Here is a 24,998-nt window from a genome sequence, read left to right as displayed (position 1 = left end):
TTATATCAGTCACTTTAAAGTCACTTCCAACTCTAATAAAATTGTCGTCACAGAGATTGTGAAGAACAACACAGGCTTTTACGAAATGGCATACTTTTTCTACTCCCTTTAGTTTGCAGAAGTATAATTGTGGAAATCTTCGTTTAAGCATAGTGAAGGCATGTTCGATGATGATGCGAGAAGAGTTCAATTTATCGTTAAATTTCTTTTGACGTGCACCCAATTGCTCATTGTCGATGTATGGAGTTATGATATTTTCTGTACAAGCAAATGAAGAGTTAGCTAATATATAATAATCACCACAGAGCGATGACAGTTTTGGATATATATCAGATCTTTCAAGCACTTCATGCACATGAACAGCACCAGGAAGTCCCGCAAAAATGTAAATAAAGTCATTTCTTTCATTACAAATTCCTAGCACTTGTATAGTGCTTTCGCCTTTCCAATTAATGTACTGGTTTTTATCACTTTTAGGAGGAATAATTCGTATGTGAGTCATACCCAATACACCTAAAAATAAATTATATATATATTGTATATTATTTAATTACTAAAGTAAAAATAATTAACCTATAGCTTCCTCGAAACTTCCACCAATATGTTGTGCAGCAAAAAAAGCAGATGAGGCTAATTTTTCGGTACAATTTGGCCATTTTATTACTGCGTCCGAGAGACTGCTAATGAAGTGAGTAACTCTACTTATTATGGCACTAACTGTACTGATAGATATATGGAAACGATTGGCAATATCTCGGAAGGAACATTCTCTATGACCCGCAAACCACAAAAACAACGCAATATGTGTATCCGCTGAGATCACTTTATCCATCCTTAGACTTCTGTAATCCTCAGAGTCTTTAAATTTTTCTATTAGAAAATTGTACACATTTCTGTTCACACGAAAATGAATTTGGAATTCTTTATTTGTGTATGTAGGTATTCCACCCCTTGTGATGTTTTCAGCATGATGTCGCCTAAAGCTGTACGAATCGCAAAGCAAATTTTCCAGATATTCATCTTCTTCTGAAGATGAGCCTAAATCCGTAGACGAATCCAATAAATTTTCTTCATCACTTTCGTCGTCGCTGAATTCACTTAAAATGAGTAAAGAAATATCGCTAAACATTGTGTTTGGTCATGAATATATATATTTTATTCTTGATATTTATTCCACAAAATGAATTTTAGTTCACAATTCATATGAAATGCAACAGCGCGCCTAACTCATATGTTTCTGCGGTTTGTTTTTCTTGTTATGTTTATATTTACTCTACTTATGCGCTGCTTACACTTTCAAGCAGTATTAAACGCACTCTACTGCTATGTTCAGACAGCCAAATTTCCTTAATTTCGTAAAAATGAAATTAAGTTAATTTCGAAAGTGTTCATGCTGCACCAAATTAAGGAAATCATGTATTTTTTATTTACAAATCGAATGATAAAAATTACATGCTCTAAACATCATTTGTATCCAGGAAATTTTAAAAGTTGATTATAATAACTATAAAGCATAGCATTAAATAGTTTTAATGGACTTTAGGTATGTGAATTAATATTTTTCACTCTATTTTAAATTAATAACCGGTAAAGTTTTTTCTCTATATTCAAATTTGAAATTTACTTTCAAAATAATTTCCCGGTTTCATGAAAGTCAACTTTCATTAACATTTATATAAAAAAATGTCCATTTTCCTTTATCTTAACTTTATCTTTAGCTAAAAATGTATCTTACAAATAATTGCATTTGAAATGTTTCTTAATTTCAGGACATTTTCCTTAATTTCGTTTTAATCCCAAAATTGAATTGTGTATTGGAAAAACAACTAAATTTCACTGAAACGAAGATATAAGTTTGTTGTGCTAATTGTTTCAAGAGACTTTATCTTTATCATTTGGCGTAATTTGTAATACCATATTTCGATACAATGAATTCTGTAGTATATTCGATCATGGCAACCCTGTATAAAGAAATAGATAAAAAAGGAAAAAATACAAAATGTGTGTTTCGTCGTTGTGCTCAAAGGAGTAAGCGTGCCGTGCCGTAATTATTATTATTATTAATATTAAATTGTATTGTATTATATATAAAGAATATAATACTTTTATTTAAGTTAATTAATTTTTAGTGTTCAGAATTTTTATTTTTCATATTATACACAACGCAATAAATATTTGTTAAAAAAATCATTTGATCAACCAGACTTAATATTACTTTTTTACAATTCTGAAAGGAAAAAAAAAACGGTTGGAACAAAGTTGGCACTATCAAAATATCATTTTAAAAATCTGTCATATCGCTATTTTTGCACCTAAACCTTATCAATAACATATTATTTTCAGCATTGTACTCAAGAAAATATGTCAAATCAAACCAACCTTCATTTAAAGTTCGAATTTTATTATGTCTATTTTGAAATGATAAAGCTTTGGTAACAGGATTTGCAAAATCCATAATGAAAACATGGTTAACTTATCCAAACAATAATCATTATTTTTTAAATTTAGGCACAACCAAAAGTGATCAAAATATTTGGATAATATGCATTTGGATAATGACTAAAAAAAGTACAAAATTGCCATGATCATTAATCACATAACTGTCTGTATAACATAGCGTTTTCACTATTCAACAAAATAAATATTTTTAAAAAGTCATTGATAATAATATGCGTACCACATTCTTTTTGTTTAAATATTAATATATATCCAATAATGTTAAAAAAATAATTTTTAAACGTGTTTAAACAATTTCCCACCAGCTTTAACTCTGTACTTCACATCGATGCACTGCATAGCCAGAATAAATCACTGGCTATTGATAAGTTACAGTTTATATCGGTTCGATGGGCTGCTTAATTACTTGACGGTTCTTGTTTTTCAATATATTTTGTTCTGTGCACAAACTGCGAGCTGCTGGAAAAATAATTAACCACCGATATACACAGCACGGTCTGAATAGATACTGATAAGTAGAGAAAAGTTAATTAATAAAAAATAAAATTAAGATATTTATTTAAAAAAAACGCCAAAATTGATTCCTTAATAGTTGCTAGTACGAGCAGTGCCAGCTCCACCCCTGGTACTGGCGCAGTTGCTAAGGAAGTTAAAATAGTGCAGTTAACGACCGCTCCAGATCAATTAGTTTTAGTTGCAAATAGTAATAAAATGTCCGGTAATCAAACAATGCTAAAAGGCCATCCATCACAATATGTAAAACTGAACGTAGGCGGTAGGCTCTATTACACGACCATTGGAACACTTACGAAGCATAATGACACCATGTTGAGTGCTATGTTCAGTGGACGAATGGAAGTTTTAACCGATACAGAGGGTGAGTAATAAAAATTAAGGCTAAAAAATCAAAGTGATAAGTGCCAGAGGCTGATAATGTATGACTAATTGGGCGCTGTTTATAACGCGTAAGCGAAGGCAGCGCGAAATACGAAACCAGCAGAGCATATTGCATCGACTGTACATTATTTATATTATATCATATTACACAATAGTGAATACAAATTGAATACATTCAAATTTTTTATAGGTTGGATTTTGATTGACCGTTGCGGTAATCATTTCGGTACAATACTCAATTACTTACGTGATGGCACTGTGCCACTGCCGGAGTCGCATAAAGAAATCGCGGAGCTTCTGGCTGAGGCCAAATATTACTGCATCACAGAATTGGCCATGTCATGTGAACGCGCGTTACTAGCTAATCAGGAACCTAAACCAATCTGTCGCATACCATTGATAACATCCCAAAAGGAGGAACAAATGCTTATCAGTTCATCATCAAAACCCGCGGTTATTTTAGTGGTGCAACGGCAAAATAACAAGTATTCTTACACAAGTGCATCAGATGACAATCTACTGAAAAATATTGAATTATTCGACAAACTCTCATTGCGTTTCAACGAACGTATTTTATTCATTAAAGATGTAATAGGTCCTAGCGAAATATGTTGCTGGTCATTCTATGGTCATGGCAAAAAAGTGGCTGAAGTGTGTTGTACTTCTATTGTATATGCCACTGACCGTAAGCATACTAAGGTAGAATTTCCAGAAGCACGAATCTATGAAGAAACATTGCAAGTGCTGCTTTATGAAAACCGTAATGCGCCGGATCAGGAATTGTTACAAGCCACATCATCGGTACGTGGTGGTTGTGCTGGGTCTGGTATGCAACAGTATACCAGTGACGAAGAGGAGGAACGTACGGGACTAGCACGTTTACGCTCAAATAAACGCAACAACCCTATTTGACATGTACACAAGTATGTGGGATGACCACGCGTGATGCTGTCCTAGCTTTGGAGGGATAGTACCGGCGATAAAACATAATTGCCAAAGAACCTCAATATACTGAAAAATATAGCCAATCGTTCGAAGTGCTAAAACAATTGCAATATACAAAATAAAATTACTTTCGAAAAGCATACAGACGCTTTAAGGGTCATTAATCACTGTCAAGCAATTACTTGCTCCGTTACTCTTAAAGGATTATTTTTTTAATTGTGCTGTTATACATTTATTTAAGTCCTAAATTGTTAAATAATTTCCGTAGTATTAAAAATTGTCTGTAAACATAGTCAAGAGTCGTTTATTTAAATATATTTGCAATTTAAATATTTTAATATTTGGACAATCACTAAGATGGTCAGAAATTTGTAAATATGAAAAATTGTAATTTTAAATGAATTGAAATTAAAAATCTGAAAAACTGATTTGTTGTAATTTAAAGTTTTAACATTTTTACACTTATAATTTTCAGTTTATACATGTTTCATCTAGACGTTCAAAAATTAAATTATTTTATGTCTTCAATGTTAGATATAAATTTTAGGGATTAAATTAATAATGATATACATCAAATATGTATTATTTAAAAAGTATTAATTTAAAAAAAAATACTGTGTCGTTATGTCATTATGTGTTGATTATAATGGCTTTCCTAAAAACTAAATTTCCTGTTTAATCATGTATGACGTTAATATAAAAATTATTTTAAAATTTGTGTTCTCTTGTTATTTTAATAATTCCTTTTAATTATAGTGGACAAGTTTATTTGCGCATCTAAATTATAAAATTCAACCACCCGATGACATGGATATGATTGCCTTAATTTGTGATCAATGCTAAGAGCAGGAACTGTTATAATTCGATCGTTACTTCTATATGGATGTGTAGCGTTTACCAAGGCCTCAACGAAACAACTATTCACCAGCTAGAAATTGCACAAAGTCAGGCTCTGAGAAGACTTTTCAAGGTACTATCATTGATTGATCCGATTAAAAAATACATAAAGGATAGAGTCCTGAAATTATGTACGAAAACTGATAGGCTTACCAACACTGCGTTATCGAATCTCAGAATGGTTACAGGCTTCTCGGGGAGGTATGCAGATCTGAGGTTAAATATTGCTTAGTCTGATGAAGTGATAAACAATAATCCAGTCAAGGCGTAGAGAGGAGTTATGAAGAAACCTCATAGTTAATAGAGAGTAAAATTGCTCAAGTGCAATGACTCAGCCTCAACATAATACATAAATTTATGATGGTGGTTAGAATATTGAATCATCCGATGGTTCGCTTGATGTGATCTTAAAAGCTATTAGATTCGGAAAGTGGTAGTTCCTTTTCAGGATTAGCAAAATAATAGTAGTAGTAAATGAATAACAGTAAACACACACTCATCTACAATTTAAAGATTTTCCTTCACTGTTTCTTCAGTGGATCTGCATTGTCATTTCATATATTACTTAAAATATTCTTTACTATTCTCAAGAATAAATTTACAGTACTATGATAACTTGTGTTTACTCTAAATAAATTAAATTAAATATTTTCAAATATTTATTTGAACAATATGGATGTAAACATTATTTATTCTTATACTAATTTTGAAGTACTTAAGTTACATTAAAATGAAAGATTACGAATAAAAATTCTTGTTTGGTTTAACGTTGCTATGACGATGCTTTTGTTCCAAACGTTTACCAATACAATAGCTCATATCTAGGGAAGCATATTTCTTAGTAGTTGCACTGACTTCTAAACTATGTCGGAGGAACTTCAAAAAGCAGGACTTTATATAGACGATATATATCGGTTACGCGTGCAGGATCCTCGCATTGCTACTGAGACCAACGAGTTACGTGAAGAATGTCTGGAATATGCAAACAAACTACAAGAGTTCAAAAAATTGGCAGCAGACTTCCATAAAATAGTTTCTAAAATATCCAAGGATGTGGAAAGAGAAAAGTTACGTGCAATAGGCACACAAAATATTCTTAAGACCATAGCACAACAACGCCAGGCGGAACAGCAAGTTTATCAGGCAAATAAAAATAAATAAATAAAGATTGTTGCATATATGAATCCTTCTCATTTTACAGAGCAAAATACATGAGAAGAACACCGAACTGGATCGTTTGAAAAGCGAATATCAATATTTGCAGCGAATCGAGGCCGAGCAACAGGAAACCATCAACAATTTTTTGCTTAATCAATAAACTGTACACGTACAAATAGCAAGCCAATAAAGCACTAGAAACCCATTTTTAACACATGATTTGTCGCAGCGCTTGGACATTTTTTCTATAGCAAGCGAAACTGCATAATGGCAGATTTGTCTTTGAGCAGTTATACACTTTGGGCTGGCCACAACCTTCAATTGCACACATAATCACTTTTGGCGGGCTCTCTGATTTTTGCGGTGCTAAAGGAAATTCATGGTCTGGTGGCAAGTGTATGTAGGCACCACTCAAAGTGCTTCTATAGCTTATCATTGGCTGCGCTGTTTTAAGAATTTTGCTACGGCCTCCACTGCGTGGTTTTGTGCTGTCTTGTTTTTTTAACAAACGTTCCATGGTTTTCTTTTTATCCTTTTCACGTTTCTCATCCGCTAGTTGTTTGCGTTTTTGTGATTTGAGCACAGCCTTTAGTATATCTTCTGCAGTTTGTGGTTTTTCCTTTTCGCGATAACCTGTTGGTAATGACATTAGCATTTCGCCACCCGGAGAGGGTTCCTTATCCAAATTTCTTTCGTACATAGCGCGTTGACGTGCAGTCATTAACTTGGGATCTTTGATTTTTTTCAATTCATCATCCACATCCTCCAGTTTTCCTTTTTCAATTGCAGTTAGCCAACGTTCTTCACCACTCGAGGTACCACTGTCGCGTCTCTTTTTCGCCTTTTTAGAATTAGCACTATTTGCTATGCTACTAGGAGTCCCTGTTGCGCTGCTTGTGGATGAAATACTTTTAGGAGTGGTCTTTTTACTTTTGTTAGTGTTTGCTCTTGGAGGCGTGATATTAGCTTGTGGCAATGTTACATTACATAAATCCTCTTCGCCCACATCAATTTGAGCATCGTCCTCATTGTGCGTAAGTTCTTTCTTGTCTTCGTTTTCCATTATTTCATCGTTGACGATCTCCATTTGCTCAGATTTTATGTTTTGCTCCTTGTTATGTTTATGCCGCTTATGTCTTTTGCTGCGCTTATTATCGCCAATGTCTATTAAAACAGAAAGCTGTTAGCATTTTTACATAAAATAACTAAAACTTCTACTTGCCACTACGTTCATGTTTTCCCATTATTTAAGAGTGCTAAATTTTTATAAAGCTATAGTTTTTTTACATTAAAAGGTATTGTTTTTCTTTGATTAGTGGTTTAAGTAGTGCTGTCATTTTGACGTAAGAACATAGAATTATTTCTATGTTTTCGATTTGGTTTCGCGCAAAGAACTGTTGCATTATTTAATTGGCGCTTTGAAGTTAAACAATATATTTCAAACATAGTTACTAACGAATTACTTTATATTATAATTAACACCATTTTTTGTATAGAAATATTTTTAAAATCAATAAATTTAATTCCTTTCATATATTTACAAATTACTTTATATTGTAATATATATTGCTTGATCTATTCGGATCGGGATACCATAAATGTAAGCAACACTTTACAGGGAAATATAGACCTTATGGTGGAATACTTCCAGAAATGGAAGATTAAAATTAATAATGACAAAACCAAGGCTATATTTATAACTCGAAAAAGAAGACAGCATCCTCCAAGAGTGAGTGTTTGCGACACGGAGATACAGTGGGAGGATAACATAAAATATCTGGGGGTCACTTTTGACAAACGGTTCAATTGGCTTAATCATTTGAAATACAAACGGAATAGCTGCTCTAAGATTCTACATTTATTAAAGCCGCTATTTAATAATTATAACTTCAACTTTAAAAACAGAAAGTTACTTTATAAGCAAGTAATTAGACCTGCACTACTGTACGGATGTGTTACATATTGCAAAGCCTCAAATACTACCTTAAAGCAATTACAGATAGCTCAAAACCTGGCTTTAAGAAAACTGTTTATGATTCCATGGTATATTAGATCAACAGACATACATAGAGATCTTAGGATTGATTCAGTAAAAAAAATATATCAGAGACAGAGCTCTAAAATTATTCACTAAAGTTGATACGGTAATTAACCCCGCCCTAACAATGGTCAAGTCCACTTCTGGACTCTTAGGAAGATATGCTGGTTTAAGGTCCGTCATCAACTAAAAGACATATAAATGATATGATTTTTTTTTAGCCTAGTTAAAGCCTAGTGTGGGGTAGAGATAAGCCCCCCAGCCATTATAGAGTAAAAGTGCGTAATAGCACTAACTCAAGAAGAAGAAGAAGAAGAATATAATTAGTTGCATTTAGAGTATAGTATTAAGACTCAGACGGTATGTACCGTAAGAACTTAAAATGGCGTTTACATTGGCTGAAAACGGCTCATTTAGAATTAGCCCTTTGGAAGTGTTTACATTCGTTGTAATTCGTTTGTTCTCATTTCAAACAGCTGATTTTTTCAATTAGCCTGTTGATTTGATTTTTGGCCTGTTCCCAAAAAATGGTGCATGAAGTTTAAATATGCCTTCAAACCTCACACGTTTTTTAAAACAGTACATTTCTAATTTATTGAAAAGTGTGGCGAATTGGAAAACTTAGTTTCCATAATAAAATCAAACAGCCAGCACAATAATACGTAAGTATAAAATTAATTATGATTTAAACAAGATTTTTAATAAAATAAATTAAATGAATTGATATCCCTATAAAAGCACTTGGAAACTCAAAACGAAACAAAATTCAAAATTTCTGGTTTTGGATAATGGTGATGCAATAATAAATAATACTGATAGTGTATGTGACGAAGTTGTAGTAGAATTTTATTCTGACAGATTGGTCGCTTCTTATAGAATATTAACACTTCACTCAGTCGTCTTACTAACTAAGAAAAACAAATTTTTTCTGCCAAAAATCGATTTTACTCATCAATATAATCTCCTTCAATACCTTCCTACGATACAATCATTCCAACGCTTCTCTAACTTCTCGATGCCGTGCTTGTAGAACCATTTGTCTTTTACCTCAAAATAGGCTTCAGTTTCAGCAATTACTTCTTCATTTGCTATGAATTTTTTACCGGCTAGCATTTTTTGAGATCAGTGAATAGCCAGTAGTCGTTGGGGGTCAGATCTGGACTATACGGTGGATGAGGAAGCAATTCGAAGTGTAATTCGTGCAATTTTACCATCGCAGGCGGTGTTTATATATTTAAGCAGTCGGTGTTTAAAAAATTTATTTATATAACTTTTTTATTATTAATAAATCCTTGGCCATCAATTATTACTTCTATAGACATGGTACTTATATCACATTATAGTTTCAGTCTCCACATTAAAGTTTTTGTTTTCACCATAAATAAATCTAGTAAGTACTCTATATCAGTAAATTTATAATTTAAGAAAAATTTTTTTTTGAATGGAATTTGATGTGGAAAAGATCCGGAATTAATGAAGTATTATCATAAATCTATCTATATTAATATCATATCTCTCATATATGAAGTTTTTGGTTTTCTAGATTCTAATATATATAATATTTCACGATCCTGGATAAATTTAAAATTTATTTCCGTCTTTCACATATACGTTCTGTGGGGAACATGTAGCTTAAATGTATTTCTATATTTAGTTCGGATGAGGACTAGTTAGAGAGACAAAATGCCACAGAGAAAATGCCACAGTCCACATTATTCAACAACTAAATATTGTTTCTTTATTTAGCTACGACAGATAAAAACCATTATCTGTTATTACATTTTGTAATAACATTTTGGGGCTTGAAATTTAGAGCTTCTTTTAAGACATTTGCTATTGCGAAATATTTCTTTCTCTGAAATTTTGTTATTAGTATCCGTCTTTTAAAATGCAAGCTCATATTTTGCATTATAGACTTCTAATAGATGAACAGTATATTGTATTTTATATTGTAAGTCATAAAAACCTGGCTAAGGTAGTTCTAAATTTCTAGCAGTTTTCTATTTATGGCATCCAAAGAATACCGAAAATTCCATTTGTTTTCAACCTTACATGCAACAAATAATCAATCTTCTTTAGTTTGCCGTAATGTTTTTAAAGTAATTAAGTATAATCATTTGTCAAGATTCTGATTTTTTGGAAGAATTTTCTAGCCATATTCATTTCACCCAGCTTTTTAATCTATTCGTATTCATATCTTTCTGCTTCCTTCCTTTTTTCGCTGAAAATACGTTTCTCTTCCGTTCTCTTTCGCCGATATCGTTCTTTAGAGGTACGCGTTAAATGCTGTCTCTTTCCTTGCGGTAATATCAGAACACTAATTAGTTTTATCGAACAGTACTAAATCACAACAACAAATTTTTATTATTATTTTTAAATGATGGAATGACCAAGCAGCCATTTGATAAGAATCTCTATATTAAACTAATTACTAATTACTACTAATTAGTTCTATAAAACACAATAGTTGTATTAGAAAAAACCAGCTTCGAAGTTTTCCTACACATCTCCGACTTTTGTACTCATGTCGAGTAGAACTAAAGTAAGCAAAACAATAACAACAAATATTTTTACATTAAATTAATTTATTTATTCAGCGTTTACATTAGTTTTACAGATCATTGCGCTCACAAAATATGTTGACTATCAGACGTTTAAACTAAATCTTCAGATCAATACTCTTTGTTAAATAATTTTAAATAATTTTGGTTGCATTTAGTACATAAAATAAATCTAAAAACGATTGATTGGTAAGGTTGTAACATTAGTACTATGACTCGACCAACTTCATATATTAAGAAAGTATTATTACATTAGACAATATAATTTCACATTAAAATCGGAGGAACATGATTTCCGCAGCGTGGAAAATTAGGTGGAATTGGTGGTAAATCCTTTTTAGAACCAATTTGTATCACCAAATTCATACCAATCACAATATGAAACTGAAAATGACAGTGAAATAACCAAAATCCGGGGTTATCCGCACGAAATCTGATGACTGTATAGCCATTATTAGGAACTGCTACTGTATCCTTCAAGGCAGGCTTGACGAATCTGCGCTTTAACATGCCTCTTCTGTCTAAATCGATAGCATGTTGCAAATTCATACGTTTCACATTATTATCGGGCGAGCGACCCAAACCGAGTACATGAAATGAGGTGCCGTGCAAATGAAACGGATGACTTAAATTAACCTGTTGAACTTCATCAACGAGGACGATTTCTACAATTGCATCGAGTGGTATGTCTATTTTATGTGTGCATTGGCAGTTTTCACCACAATCGGCGGGGCGATTATCACTATTGCAGAAATACTCTGCTGGAATATCCTCATACTGTGACAACATTGGCGAGGGTGGCGCAACATAGGAGATCTCATCGATCAAAGAAATGAGATGATCACCATCAGAAGCAACTGAAATACATAACTCATACAGTTTGAATTAAATTTTAGTGTCAAGTCTCAATTAGTTTAATTTGAGATATCGTTTTAGTGATTATTCCATCACTTCAAGTAGTACTCATAACTCAGCTATAAAAACTATGATTAATTTAATATTATTTTAATTATAAATAATTAAAAATTAATTTAATTATAAGATTTCGAATGATTTGGAAAAGTGACTTTTGTATTTACAATTCCCATTCGATATATTTTATCATCCCAGGTATTTGATTTCGATCCGTTGAACTTCGATTAACGGCATCAGGGAAGTAAATGGTGATTTGTGGGTTATTTCAAGAGACTTACCAGTTTTTATGGATTTTGCTTTAAATTAGACCAATATTATATTTAAATGTATAGAAATTTATTATATATTAAATTATTATATATTAAATAAAATAAATTACGTTTTTTTCATATTATAATACAAGCTCTTCGAGTATTAGAACATCGGTCTTTGAGAATTGGTTTCTAATATGAAGTATTAATTATCGTATTGTAATTAAATATATAGGTATAAATATATAGTAAGCATTATATTGTACATATTAAAACATTTTACATAATATATACAAAATTTGGTACAAGCCTGCAAATAATTTAATATAATTTATATACACCACTCTTATTTTAAATCTTAATATTAAACTTTTAAAAATTACAAATATTATAACAAAAGGTACAGATCCGTTGTTTGCATTTGTCGGTTCGAAGACGCATAACCTATTAATAAAAAGTGATTGGTGGCGTATGGTCACCACAGCGTGGAAAACCAGGCGGTATGGGCGGTAAGTCTGATTGTGTGCCGATATGTAAAATTAGGTTCATGCCAATTGCTATATGAAAAAGAAAGTGACAATGAAAAAGCCAATATCCTGGATTTTCAGCCTTGAAACGTAAAACCGCATAACCATTATTTGGTACTGCTATTGTATCCTTAAGTGAGGGGTTTGAAAAGTCACGTTTCAACATACCCATACGATCTAAGTCCAGAGCATGTTTTAAATTAATTTTCTTAATAGCTTTGTCCGGCGAACGTCCCAATCCCATTACGTAGAATGCTGTGCCATGTAAATGAAAGGGATGACTTAGATTAATTTGTTGTACTTCATCAACAAGCACAACTTCAACCACCGCGCCTAATGGTATATCCACTTTGTGGGTGCACTGACAATTTGGTGCACATTCTGGTGGTCGATTATCGCCATTGCAGAATTGTTCTGGTGGTATGTCCTCAATTTGTGAAAGCATTGGTGAAGGTGGCGATATGTATGATATTTCATCTATCAGCGATATTAAATGATCACCCGTGGGTGCAACTGTAATTGTTAATGGTTAGTCGCAAAAATTTTCTAAGATATTCAAAAAAAAAAAAAATTGTTGCGTCGATCAGTGATCATAAATAGAAATATTTCATATTCTATTTAGGAAATGAGATTAATTTATGACCTTAAATACAGAAGTAATTAAGTTTATCCTATTTTGTTACTACTTACACATATTTTGATATGATTTATCGTTTTTATTAATTATCAGTACCTTAATGTGAGAGAATTATTATCTTGCTGAATAAAAGGTAATTCAATCTACAGTTGAATCTGTATGGCCAAATATTAAATACATTTTTTGGATTAAAAAGAGCCAAATTTCAATAAATTAATTAAAATTTTTAGTGTTGTCTTTCTATTCGAACCCTTCTGACTTATAAATATTTTAGGTTGTTTTTCTAATACTGGTATATAAGATTAATTACCTAATGCCAAAAAGGCATATATGAAAAACAAAGGAAAAAAATATATCGATTAATCTGACATATGAACAAATTTAATTCATTTTTTCTATATCTATTTTTTGAGTTAATAGTTTTTTTTCCAAGTTTGGATGTTTCCATTGCTTGCCACTTATTTCTGTAAATCAAATAAGAGCAAGTTTTCGGTTTTGTTCGAGGTTCAAGTTAATTGTTAATAGATCACTGATCGCTATATCGATTTTTTGTGATCCACATTTTTTAATATTAATTTTGTTATTACTTTAATGTTAAAATTAAAATGAAGAGTTATACAAACCTAAGAAGGTATTATAAGTGTTTGGTAGAAATAGGTGCTTTGGATCGTAGACAAAAAATCTAAATGGCAAAAATATTTTTACGTCCGGCCGATCCACGAGCACACTCTTATCAATATGTTTGGCATTCTTGAGGTTCGAAACACAGACTGCGTCGGCGCGCTTGACATTACAAATGGCATCCAATGGATTAAGTATCTGTGAAAAATCGAAAAGAAAAATCGGGCAGCAAATTTTAATATAATATTATTAAATTCAAGTATAAGTTGGTGAATATAAAATTATTATATTATATACAAGAAATATGATTTATATTTATGATAATTGAGCTGTGGTGCGGGTGGATTATGCTAGTCATTAATTAAAGTACACAAAGAGGGATTGATTGAAAAAGTTATTATTTTCTGTATATTTTATTTATATTATTTTATTTATATATAAGGCTATAAAAAATATTTTTACATTTATTTTAGCATACATACAAAAGAATGCGTTTAATGAATTAGGTATAGTTCCACTCAACGCATTTCAATAAAAAAATTAATAAAATTTATAGGAAAGTGTATAAAAGTTATTTAATAAAAAATTTTAAGGATTGTTTGAGGTGTTCAACTCTCTATTGATAGCAAAATAAAAATATAAAAATTATTTACAAAATACATACAATATTTTTAAAAGATTTCGAGAAGTAAGATTAATATAAAAACGATTGCGGAGGAAAGTTCAGTTAGTTTCATACAAATTTAGTTGAATTTTACATATTCAAAATTTTTTATAACTTATGTGGGTAAATTACTATAATTAAACATATCAAATGTAAAATAAAAACATAATAACATAAAAGCATAAATCAATAATGATTCAAATGATACAAAATAAAAATTAAATACTTAATTAATTTACAATAAACATAAACAAAAGAAAGTAAAAAAAAACGAGAACTGAATAAGAAATAAAAAATAAAAAATAAAATTAACAAATTAACAAATTAAAAAAAAAATTATTAAGCACACACCAAAGAAAAATGTTTGTAAATTTTGATATTTTCAGAAACGCGTCCTTTGCGTTTTCGAGTGAAAGACGAAATTTACAAAAATATTTCTTTCAGTGTATTTATGACTGTTGCGCATAAAATTGCTGATCCCTTCAAGAAAAAACGTTGCGAGAAGCGCTAGAAGACTTCGATCTTCTCATCGCTTCAAGCTGCGCTCCACAGTAGAAGAAACAATTTTATCAAAAGCGCTAATTTATAAAAACTATTTTAATATTTAATTATTTTAATATTTAAATTTGTGCTTTGCCAGTCACGTCCTTTGCTGCTGTTACAGACGTTGTGTTTTGTGGTGTTTTAAGGCATAAATTTACAAAAGAGAAACGCTGCATCGAGTTCTGTACAAAGCGTTTAAATTTTTTAGTTTCTCAAAGATTTCCTCGTCTATTTTAGTATTTTTGCTTAAAATTTAAAAAATTTTGGAATTCAAACACCTAAAGTTTAGTTAATGGGTATCGGAGGCGTATGGTCACCACACGTTGGGAAACCTGGTGGAACTGGCGGCAAATCTGCTTGTGTGCCAACTTGCAGTATAAGATTCATGCCGATAACTATGTGGAACAGGAAATGACAATGGAACAACCAGAAACCTAAAATGAAAGAAATAAAGAAGTGCTGTGTATGAAGTCAAAGTGTATTGAACTTACCGGGGTTATTAGCTCTAAACCTTAACACAATGTAACCATTATTCGGTACTGCTAATGTATCTTTCGATGGTGGCAAATTGTATTCACGATGCAAGAGACCACGACGATCCAAATCTAATGCATGCTTAAGATTGATTTTTTTGACATTTGTGTCCGGAGAGCGACCAATACCTATAACACTATAGCTGTAACCGTGCAAATGGAATGGATGTGACAAATTTGGTTGTTGTACTGTAAAAAACAAAAAATATATTACTGTTAATTATCTTTTGCCGAAAGTGACGCATCTTATGACGAAAAGAAACTGTTTAAAAGTTAAAATGGTTCGAATAGAAATGAAAAGACAATAACAATAATTTTTTTTTGAAAAATTTTTAAATTAACTAAAATTTGTGTTCTTGCCTTTTCATTTCTATTCGAAACCATCTAACTTGAAAATATATTTATTATTTAATTTTACAATATTGATTAATATCAGAAATAGAGAAAAATAGATATATGTTATCCCGGTTTATAAATATTACTTGTGGGTTTTTATAAAGCTTACAGTCTTAATTTTTATAATTATAATGTGAAAGGGCTGGCTTCATGCATAATAATGCACAACTACAATTGCCAGTTACAGTAGCTGACAACTCTTACTGTAGTTCACAATTGTAAGCCAGAGTAGCCAGCGACTGTAGTTCAATCATATGCCACATAGTAGCCAACGACTGTAGTTCAATCATATGGCACATAGTAGTCAGCGACTGTAGTTCAATTATATGCCACACAGTAGCCAGCGACGGTGGTTCAATTATATGCCACAGTAGCCAGCGACTGTAGTTCAATTCTGAGCTGTATTACTTAAACGTCATTTTTGACATTTCCAGCTATTGTAGCCAGTTTTTGTAACATACACAACAATCTCTGGCTACAGTAGTTAGAAATGTCAGAAATGATTGAGCAAAAGCCATTGGCTACAGTCTTAAAAGTGTTTGGCTTATTGTAGTCAGGGATTTGATCGTAGCCAGAGCCATTGCTTAATAGTGCGTTGGGCATAAGGCAACATTCGTTGGCTACAGTAGTTAGAAATGTCAGAAATGATTGAGCGAAAATCGTTGGTTACTGTATTCAAAATATTTGGGCTACTGTAGCCCAAATACTGTAACCCTGTGGACTATTGCTGTTGCGTAGTCGTGCATTGTAGGTAAATTATGTGAATAAATTTAAAATAAATAAATTTAAATTTAAGAATTTAATTTCTTTCGTTAAAACGGACATTAAAAATCAATGTAATAAAAAAAAAGAATTAAAATATCTTCTATAAAAACTGTGGATTAATGAAAAAGAAGTTATTCCAACTAAATAACCAATGTATTTATCCGATCCAATAAATCTTTTTTTATATCAAAAAAAGATGATCACATTATGATCGTAAATCTATTTTCCATATTCACTTAAGATTGTATGAACTTTCGCCCATACCTTCGCTATCAATCAATCATATTTAAAAGAGAAAAAAGGGGCATTATACCGTGGGTTATATTTTAACTATAAAATATTGTTTCTGACATATTGTTGGAAAGGGAATGGCTATAGCTCGTTCTTTAAGGGGATCAAAATTTAACAGTTCCATTAATATCTACGTTTAAAATGAAATTTTCATTATCAAACCTTTTTTTAAATAGAGGATTATCGTAAGGGCATTATACCGTGGGTCATATTTAAACTATAAAATATTATTTTTGAAAACATCGTTGGAAAGGAAATGGCTATAGCTCGTTTTTTTAAGGGGGGTCATGCACCATTAGTATCAAAATAAGTCCAATTGAAAGGGTTGTTTGAGTAAAATTCTTAAGTATGATAGTCATTTAAAAGGGAATAAAATACTATAGCTCGTTTTTTTAAGCGGGTCATGGTTCTACCAATTGCAAAACTGAACGGTTCCGTTTCATACAGTTTCTGGTAATATCTACGTTTAAAATGATTAGCAAATATTTTTTAAATAGAGGATTATGGTATGGTTAACCCATGTCACTATTTAATCTATAAAATAATCTATTAATATATGGAAAGAGGAAATGTTTCACAAATTGCTTAATTACTAAAGAAAGACTAAATTTGTTTATTAAAGAGATTAAAAATTGAAGTAAATCGTGAAAATGCAAATAGATGCGATTTACAAAACTTCCAACCTCCAGTAAAAATACTCCAAATGAATAAGTTTGTTTTGGTTCGTTAGGTGCCTGGGGCCCATTTACCGATCGAATTCGACGATTAAAAATAAAATTTAAAGCAAAATAAATTTTACAAGTACGTTGAGGGCAAATATTGTACCAAACCCAGTTGCAGATACGAAAACTCTACAAATGAGCATAAAACGAATTTGAATTTGTTTAAATCGGTATTAAATTATAATTTGCGATTGTTGTTGTTGTTGTTGCTGTTGTTGCTGTTTTCATAGTCGATTTTGTTAAAGAGTGTAAATATTAAAATTATGCGCTAAAATGAAAAGGTTTTCAGTTCGATAATTATCTGAAGGCGTTTTTATAGTACAAAATTGTGGATTTTACTTTTCGCTTAGGTTGGGCACAATTCGAACTGAGGCTAGCGCTGAAGTTGAGGTGGACGTTGGCGTGATTTTTAATGTGATTCACAATTTTTGAACAGTTTTGCATTAACTTTAGTTTCTCAATTGAACATTTCAATAAACAGAATTGATATTTTAGTGCAAAAATTTTGATTTTAATTGGTAACGAGCTGTTCGAGTGTAAGTGCAAGTGCTTAACTTGACCAAGCCTTCAAAAAGATTTCAAGAGCATCAAAACAAGTCCAATTGAAAGGGTTGCTCGAGTGGTATTCTTAAGTATGTTAAAGTCATTTGAAATGGATTAATGCATAAGCTGAGATTTAATTTAATTAAGTTTTTAATTTGTTACGGTTTTCACTTTGAATCACATGAGCTCATGTGCACAAGGCAATCATAATTACGATCGTATATATAGCGAAACTAAGGTGTCACTAACTAACTGGGGAGATATGCAATATTATATATAACTGTGTTTTGTGAGAAATAATTTGAAATAGTTAATCAATTAAGTTTAAGATTATATTGTATATATATGCTAATGATCTTTACCTTCATCGATTAATATCACTTCGACGACTGCATTTAATGGAATGTCAATTTTGTGTGTACACATGCAATTGGCACCGCAATTAGCTGGACGATTATCACCGTTGCAGAATTGGTCAGGATTGATGTCATCATACTGTGATAATAATGGCGCAGGTGCTGATAAGTATGAGATTTCATCGATAAGCGATATAACGTGATCACCGGTGGGCGCAACTATTGGAAGATAGATTTTTGTTTTTAAAATATGTAACGTGAATAAAAGTATTTACTTACCTAAGAAACGATTGTAGGTGTTTGGCTGGAACAGTTCTTCGGGTCGATAAACAAAGAAGCGGAATGGTAAGAAGATTTTCACATCAGGTTTCTCTGCCAAAATACCACGATCGATTTCTTGTGCGTTTTTCAATTGACTGACGCAGATTGCGTCGTTGCGATCGCGATTACATTGTGCGTCCAGAGGATTCATGACCTTAGTTTTTTTTTCACAATTTCAATTAAGTGTTCAACAATTTGGAATTTAAATTTTGAATTTACAGAACGTTCAAGTAAAATTTATATTTACAAGATGGATTTAAAAACCATTTTTAATTTAACGTGTGCACATTTTGTTTAGCATTGTTTGGAACCAGTTTTGATTGGTGTTGTTTAGTATTGGATTGATTTGGATTTCAAAATATTTATAAGGAAGCATTTTTGTTGTTTTTGATTTTAAGTGTTGTGGTTGATTTGCAATATTTTTTTTTTGTTGGGTTGGAATACATATTTTTGTAGGCAAGAAAAAAAGAAAAGAAAAAGAATTTGTTGTAGTTGGTTTATATAATTTTAAGTTTTAACATTTAAGAGTAACTATATACATATATACATATTTCAGCAATTACTTTACATAGTATATTTTACACAAATACTAAAAGAATTATTTATATAGAATTATTTATATTACCAAGCTAACTAAAACTCTATACCCTTTCGAAGTCATATTGTGAAAAGGGACAAAGAATTTGTATTTACAAATTAAGACGGAAATATTTTAGTGTATTATACATTTAAGTTAATAAATCTGAAAAAATAATTATAAATAATAAATGAAAATTTAAAATTATTATGGTTTTTTCTTTGTTTTATCTTCAACAAACCACAAACTCACGATTTCGTTAGATCGCTTAAGCACTTCTGATTTTGGCATACACTGAACATACCCATTCGTACCCTATGGTATTCTATAGATGCTTTCGTTATGCTCATTTTATTATTATTATTATTATTATTATTATTATTATTCACTATATTTGTACTCGTTTAACTTCTTAATATGCTAATTTGATTACCAATTGTACATCGTATAAAACTAATAATGAATGTAAGTTGTTATTTTTTTTTTATATTATAAACTGCAATCGAAATTACTGTGTATCTTGAGTGTGAATTCGATTTCCGTAGTAAATAAATTATTTTGTTCGATTTGTTAGTAACATAGACACGCCTATTTTATTTAATATCAATAGCTGGAGTTTTGTTGTTTAACAAAAAAATAAATACTATTGTTTACAAAACTAAACACCATAAAAATTGTTAAGCAAAATAATATGGTAAATAACCTTTAACTGATTTAATTTTTTTTTACACATTTAAGTTAAATCGAAAAACTAATTAAATTTAATCCACACAAAACTTAGCTTGTAAATCCTAACTCTATACCAGATAATGACTCCTAAGAGTCTTAAGTCTACTCCAACATAGTAACATGCATAAAATGACTTGTAGAATTAGGTACAGTTTTTGTTAGGAAATAATTTGATTAAGTTTTTTGAAATCATCACGATAATGGTGTTGATGTTACATTACATCCACTTAAGGTACATTCAATTACATATATACATTTGATGTCTTGCAAAGTTCTCAAGTCATTATCCAGTAACAAAGAAAGAAAAAACAAACATTGGGAAAAAAGTAAACTTCTGCAAGAAACACATATGTGTTGCAGCTGGGTTGGTATAGCGGGTTGTATAGCGGTTTTGTGATCATTAAAATTCGATGTGGAATTACTTTGTAACAGTTAGTTCCATGTGTGGTATTTGGTAGGATCGCAAAGCTATCATTTATTACAATGCGTTATACGCTCAAGAAATAATCGCATCGAATATGTGTTGCAAGTACAATAATTATTGCAATTAAAGCCAGAAATTGAATACAAGAATCTTCAATTAATACTCGTAAAGAGGAAAACTTTTATGGTCAACATAGCGATTCAAAGCAATACAAATCCCTATAACCCGATAACAGTAGAGAAACTTTGGTTGAAAGGTTTTAACACCAATTATTGTGTTTTGATGATATTACATTGTTATATATGATCTACAATATCCTCTTACGTGCAGAGGACCGTGAAGATTATATGCTACATAAAGTACCGTTATAAAGTCCAAAATATACATGAAAAAGGTTTTGTTTTGCAGTATTGAATATGGAAGCCTAATCTAAAGGGTTTTTTGGATTCGTTCTTTAACTGTAGTTTAAGCATTAGCTTGCTTAGTAAACGTCAGTATGACTTCCAAAGAGTTAAAGGTACTACTTATCAATTATAAGTTATATCCAAAGCTATAGAAAAACGATTGAAATCAGGCTTAGCTTTCATCTCGTGCTTCTTGTTGATGTCTGGCAATCATTTGATAGTTTAATCGTAAAGATATTTAAACCGGTGATGTTGCTAGAAAAATTGACGTACTTGCTATTAAAATATTGAGCAGGATTGTAGTAAAGATCCCACATTAAAACAAACAAACCAAAGCCTTTAAAACAATCAATTATATATAATAAATTATAGCTTAAAATCGTTATATGTGACAATTGTTGTGTAGTCAACACTTAAAAGTATTAAGAGCTTAACTTCCTTGGCCTTTTATTTACTCAAATGAACTCTATTGAAGTGGCCAAAAGGAGTATAATACAAGCAGCTTATTCAAGTTTTTATTGTATTTAACTAACTTTTAGCTAAAAAATCTTGCCTAGAATGACCAAATTAAGAAAGTATAATGGAATATAACGAATAATGCAAAAGGAAGCAAGCAAACTTGCTATGTGCGAGTGGAATGTGACCTTAAGCATATTCATCCAATGCTCAATACTTTGAGCCAATTCAAGAAAAAGGTTTATTTAGAAAATTCAATAATTATATATAAAATTATGACCTAAACCGACTCAAAGAACGCGTTTAATGGAAGTACTGATCGTTTTGGTTTTGGAATGCTTATCGAAGTAATACTGCAGTAGATGCTTGAATGTGAAGTCCTCGAAAAAATACTCGAAGAAATAAATGGAATATATGGAAAACAGATGGAAAAAGAGATGGATTGTCTGAGTTAAATTCTATTGGAGAACATTATAGAAATATGATTAAAGAGTGCAATTTAAAAGTGGAATATTGTTTTGCAGATCTAGGAATTCAATGAACTATTAAACTGTGGACGGTGATGATGTCGGAAAAACTAGATTAATCAGAATTTATTACTGTACTTAAAAATATTTATTAAAATAAATAAATACAGTCAATAACTCTATAACTCGAAGTACCATTTTGCAAAGAAAAGGTTCGACTTATGGAGATTTCGAGTTAAAGAATTTATTTGTGAGTCTATGTAATTTGCTCTCTAAACCCGGTTGTACTCTACTTAGTTTGAGTTATAGATAATTCGAGTTATAGAAGTTTGGCTGTATGTATAAAAATTAAACACACTCAGATTAATCGAAGGAGTCTGCTAAAAAACAAAATTAATTTTATAAATTTTAAAAATGTCTTGTTTTCGAGGTTTTTATCAGTCGATCTCGTTTACTAATATTATAATTCTAGTGTTTTAAAATTAAGACAAACCTATAGTTGGCATTCCTATATATAATAATTTCATTTGCTTTAAATACTTGTCTATTCTTCCTAACCTTATAGTGAATAATATATTATATTTATTTTAGTTATGTGTAAGTAAAACCTAACCTTATAGAAGATATATGATGATTCCACTTTCAATTATATTATATTGTAATTGAAGGCAATAAAGGGTGACGTTGCTGTCATATTTTAATAACTCTGTACTGATGTGTTTTACCGACGTAACACTTAAAAGAACTTAATTAAGTTCTTGCAATTGCCTTCAAAGACTATTAAGTAACAACTTAATTTCAGTTACACCTTTAAAGTATTCTCCTACATTTCTTATGATTCGTACTAGTTGATTTGTATTTATGTATGCATAACTAATTTAAACTGACATGAGAAAAATCGGTTCTAGCATGTAAGACAGAAAACATTTAGAAAATCTATGAAAAACAAACTTACCACACCCTGCGGCAAGCCAACGTCATATGTTGGCGGGGCTGACTGTGGTTGGTAGGGTCCGCGCGCATATCTCAAGATACCCAATTGTTGCACACGACGTATACCGCATTCACCTAAACCTCTCAGTTGTATCCAATAAGCACCGACTGGCTGATCGGCATTGATGACAAAGTCATAGCGTTCACCTGCAAATAAAAATCATTGAAAAATCAGTTAAGAACAAGCGTTAAAAGATACTAGACAAGCTGTAGATAAGCTTTTATTAGGAGCACCGATAATTTGTTCTGTAATCGCGCAACAGCTGTGGCATTTCAATTAATTCGCTGCCGTAGCTATTGTTTTCAACACTCCAGCCTCCATGCTCTTGTTCTCATATAAGGCCATAAAGTATTAGTATTTTTTAAAGACTTAGACGGTTTGGCTTGGCTCTGTTTCTTTCGTAGTTCGAACTACATTATGTGCTAATTTTTATGCTAATTCTTTTTTGTTAATGGAAACAGATTTGTTAGTGGAAAACGGCAGTGAGTAATAAGTAATTGCTCTGCAGTGTTCTCTGAATTTGCTGCCTTAAATATATTTTTGCGATATACAAAAGCATAACTGGCTGACAAATTTATGAAGTTCGGTTTCAGACGGAACTATGCAATATTTTTGATTTGCTGAATTTATAATTTGAACTTGACCCAAAGTGTTTGTTGCGATTGGCATTCCAAGAATTTGATAAGGGTGGAGTAACTTAAGTGTAATTGCACTAGATTGAATGCGATGACTTGTGGTTGGGAATGGAAATTTGAAATAGTGCTAGTGACATATAAAATTTCCAGCATGTAATTAAGAAATCCTTTATATACTTAAGTTTAAATTATTATAAATTAACTTGTAAAAATTACAAAATCCAGATACTGCAGTTATGCAGATATAAGACACTTTTATGTTTTTGGTTTGATTTTTGCCATGCAAAAACTTACTTTATGAAAACGTAATTATAGTTGAAGTGTCATTACTTTTCCGCTGTCTATACGATCTAGTTTCTTTGAGATTTCCTGCTTAAAATCATATCAAGGAACGCGGATAATGCCTGCAAGTGGTTGGCTTTGTATCATTTCACTCATAAACAACGTTTTTACTTGTCTCAACTGTGAGCAACGGAAATGTTTCTATCCATTTACGAACGCCCCTTTAAAGCAATCGTTTCTAAGAAACATTTCCAAATCATTTATTGTTCGATGCACTGAAGTGCATTTAGTGCATTTGGTGCATTTGGGCATTTAGCATGCGCACATGCAACTGTTCGATTCCAGCAAATCGACAGCCGTTTTGGCTTTAATTGTCTTCGAGTCTTTAGGTTTGCATTGCTCAACGAAACTCTAATTTTCATTTTTTTGTTCCAGTTTCTTGGCTGAACTGGTTCGTTTTGGCTGGATTAGGTTAGGTTTAGTGTGTCACGAAACTGGGTGTTGCATTATTTTAAACTTTTATTGAACATTTTAAGTTGAAATTATATATTCGTGATGTTTTATGTAATTTTAACAATGCGTACTTAACAAACTAACAAAACAATATCATTGATATGAATTCGGAGTGATATAATAATTATGGAAATTATCTTTTATGTGAGCTTATGTGTTTTGTAATGTTTTCCATAAAAATACCTATTTTGCGTCTTATAATAAAACCAATTTTTATTTAATTTAAAAATAATATAAATGACTCTGACACATGCTCATTCCGCTATAGTAAAGTTTATAGCACTTTCCATTTCTATATAGGTACATATTTTTTTTCCATAGAAAAATGCTTTCCACGAAGCTATGAAATGGTTTGTGGTATTTTCTCATGTAAATACGAAATAATTATGACAAATGCTAACAAAACCTCAATAGTTTTTTTATAATTTATGGAAAGAAAAATTTATTTGGATAAAAACCCCGACCGGTAGTTATTGTGG

The 24,998-nt window shown here is 31.2% G+C and overlaps 4 protein-coding genes across 5 annotated transcripts in view; 2 read left to right on the top strand and 2 right to left on the bottom strand.

The window, feature by feature from the left end:
• The first annotated feature begins 2,764 nt into the window (after nucleotides 1-2,764).
• Nucleotides 2,765-4,712, top strand: LOC119683135 (BTB/POZ domain-containing adapter for CUL3-mediated RhoA degradation protein 3-like). The gene is made up of 2 exons (XM_038096745.1): nucleotides 2,765-3,334; nucleotides 3,545-4,712. The coding sequence occupies exons 1-2, from the start codon at nucleotides 3,169-3,171 to the stop codon at nucleotides 4,264-4,266; spliced, it is 888 nt and encodes a 295-aa protein (XP_037952673.1). The 5' UTR covers nucleotides 2,765-3,168; the 3' UTR covers nucleotides 4,267-4,712.
• Nucleotides 4,713-5,875: 1,163 nt separating this feature from the next.
• On the top strand, nucleotides 5,876-6,378 carry LOC119684406 (intraflagellar transport protein 20 homolog). Its single transcript, XM_038098447.1, has one exon. The coding sequence runs from the start codon at nucleotides 6,061-6,063 to the stop codon at nucleotides 6,355-6,357; it is 297 nt and encodes a 98-aa protein (XP_037954375.1). The 5' UTR covers nucleotides 5,876-6,060; the 3' UTR covers nucleotides 6,358-6,378.
• Nucleotides 6,379-6,543: 165 nt separating this feature from the next.
• LOC119684405 (INO80 complex subunit B-like) lies at nucleotides 6,544-7,702 on the bottom strand. Its single transcript, XM_038098446.1, has 2 exons — nucleotides 7,577-7,702; nucleotides 6,544-7,518 (listed from the first exon to the last, which is right to left on the bottom strand). The coding sequence occupies exons 1-2, from the start codon at nucleotides 7,596-7,598 to the stop codon at nucleotides 6,563-6,565; spliced, it is 978 nt and encodes a 325-aa protein (XP_037954374.1). The 5' UTR covers nucleotides 7,599-7,702; the 3' UTR covers nucleotides 6,544-6,562.
• A 7,209-nt stretch (nucleotides 7,703-14,911) lies between these two features.
• The window catches only part of LOC119676881 (laccase-4-like), a 472,379-nt gene continuing 462,292 nt past the window's right edge, over nucleotides 14,912-24,998 (bottom strand). The window contains exons 5-9 of one of the 2 annotated variants that reach the window (XM_038088138.1): nucleotides 23,051-23,235; nucleotides 18,997-19,192; nucleotides 18,724-18,936; nucleotides 15,603-15,833; nucleotides 14,912-15,545 (exon numbers count right to left, since the gene is read on the bottom strand). In XM_038088138.1, the coding sequence (XP_037944066.1) occupies nucleotides 15,397-15,545; nucleotides 15,603-15,833; nucleotides 18,724-18,936; nucleotides 18,997-19,192; nucleotides 23,051-23,235 (974 nt within the window). In that variant the 3' untranslated portion in view covers nucleotides 14,912-15,396. The remainder of the gene's footprint in view (nucleotides 15,546-15,602; nucleotides 15,834-18,723; nucleotides 18,937-18,996; nucleotides 19,193-23,050; nucleotides 23,236-24,998) is intronic. The other variant, XM_038088139.1, reaches the window with a different exon arrangement.

This window comes from Teleopsis dalmanni, chromosome 2 (assembly GCF_002237135.1).
Source record: "Teleopsis dalmanni isolate 2A chromosome 2, ASM223713v2, whole genome shotgun sequence".
In the NCBI taxonomy this organism is placed as follows: Eukaryota; Metazoa; Arthropoda; class Insecta; order Diptera; family Diopsidae; genus Teleopsis; species Teleopsis dalmanni.
The sequence above is the reverse complement of the archived record's forward strand: the minus strand, read 5'-3'. Positions and strand labels throughout refer to the sequence as shown.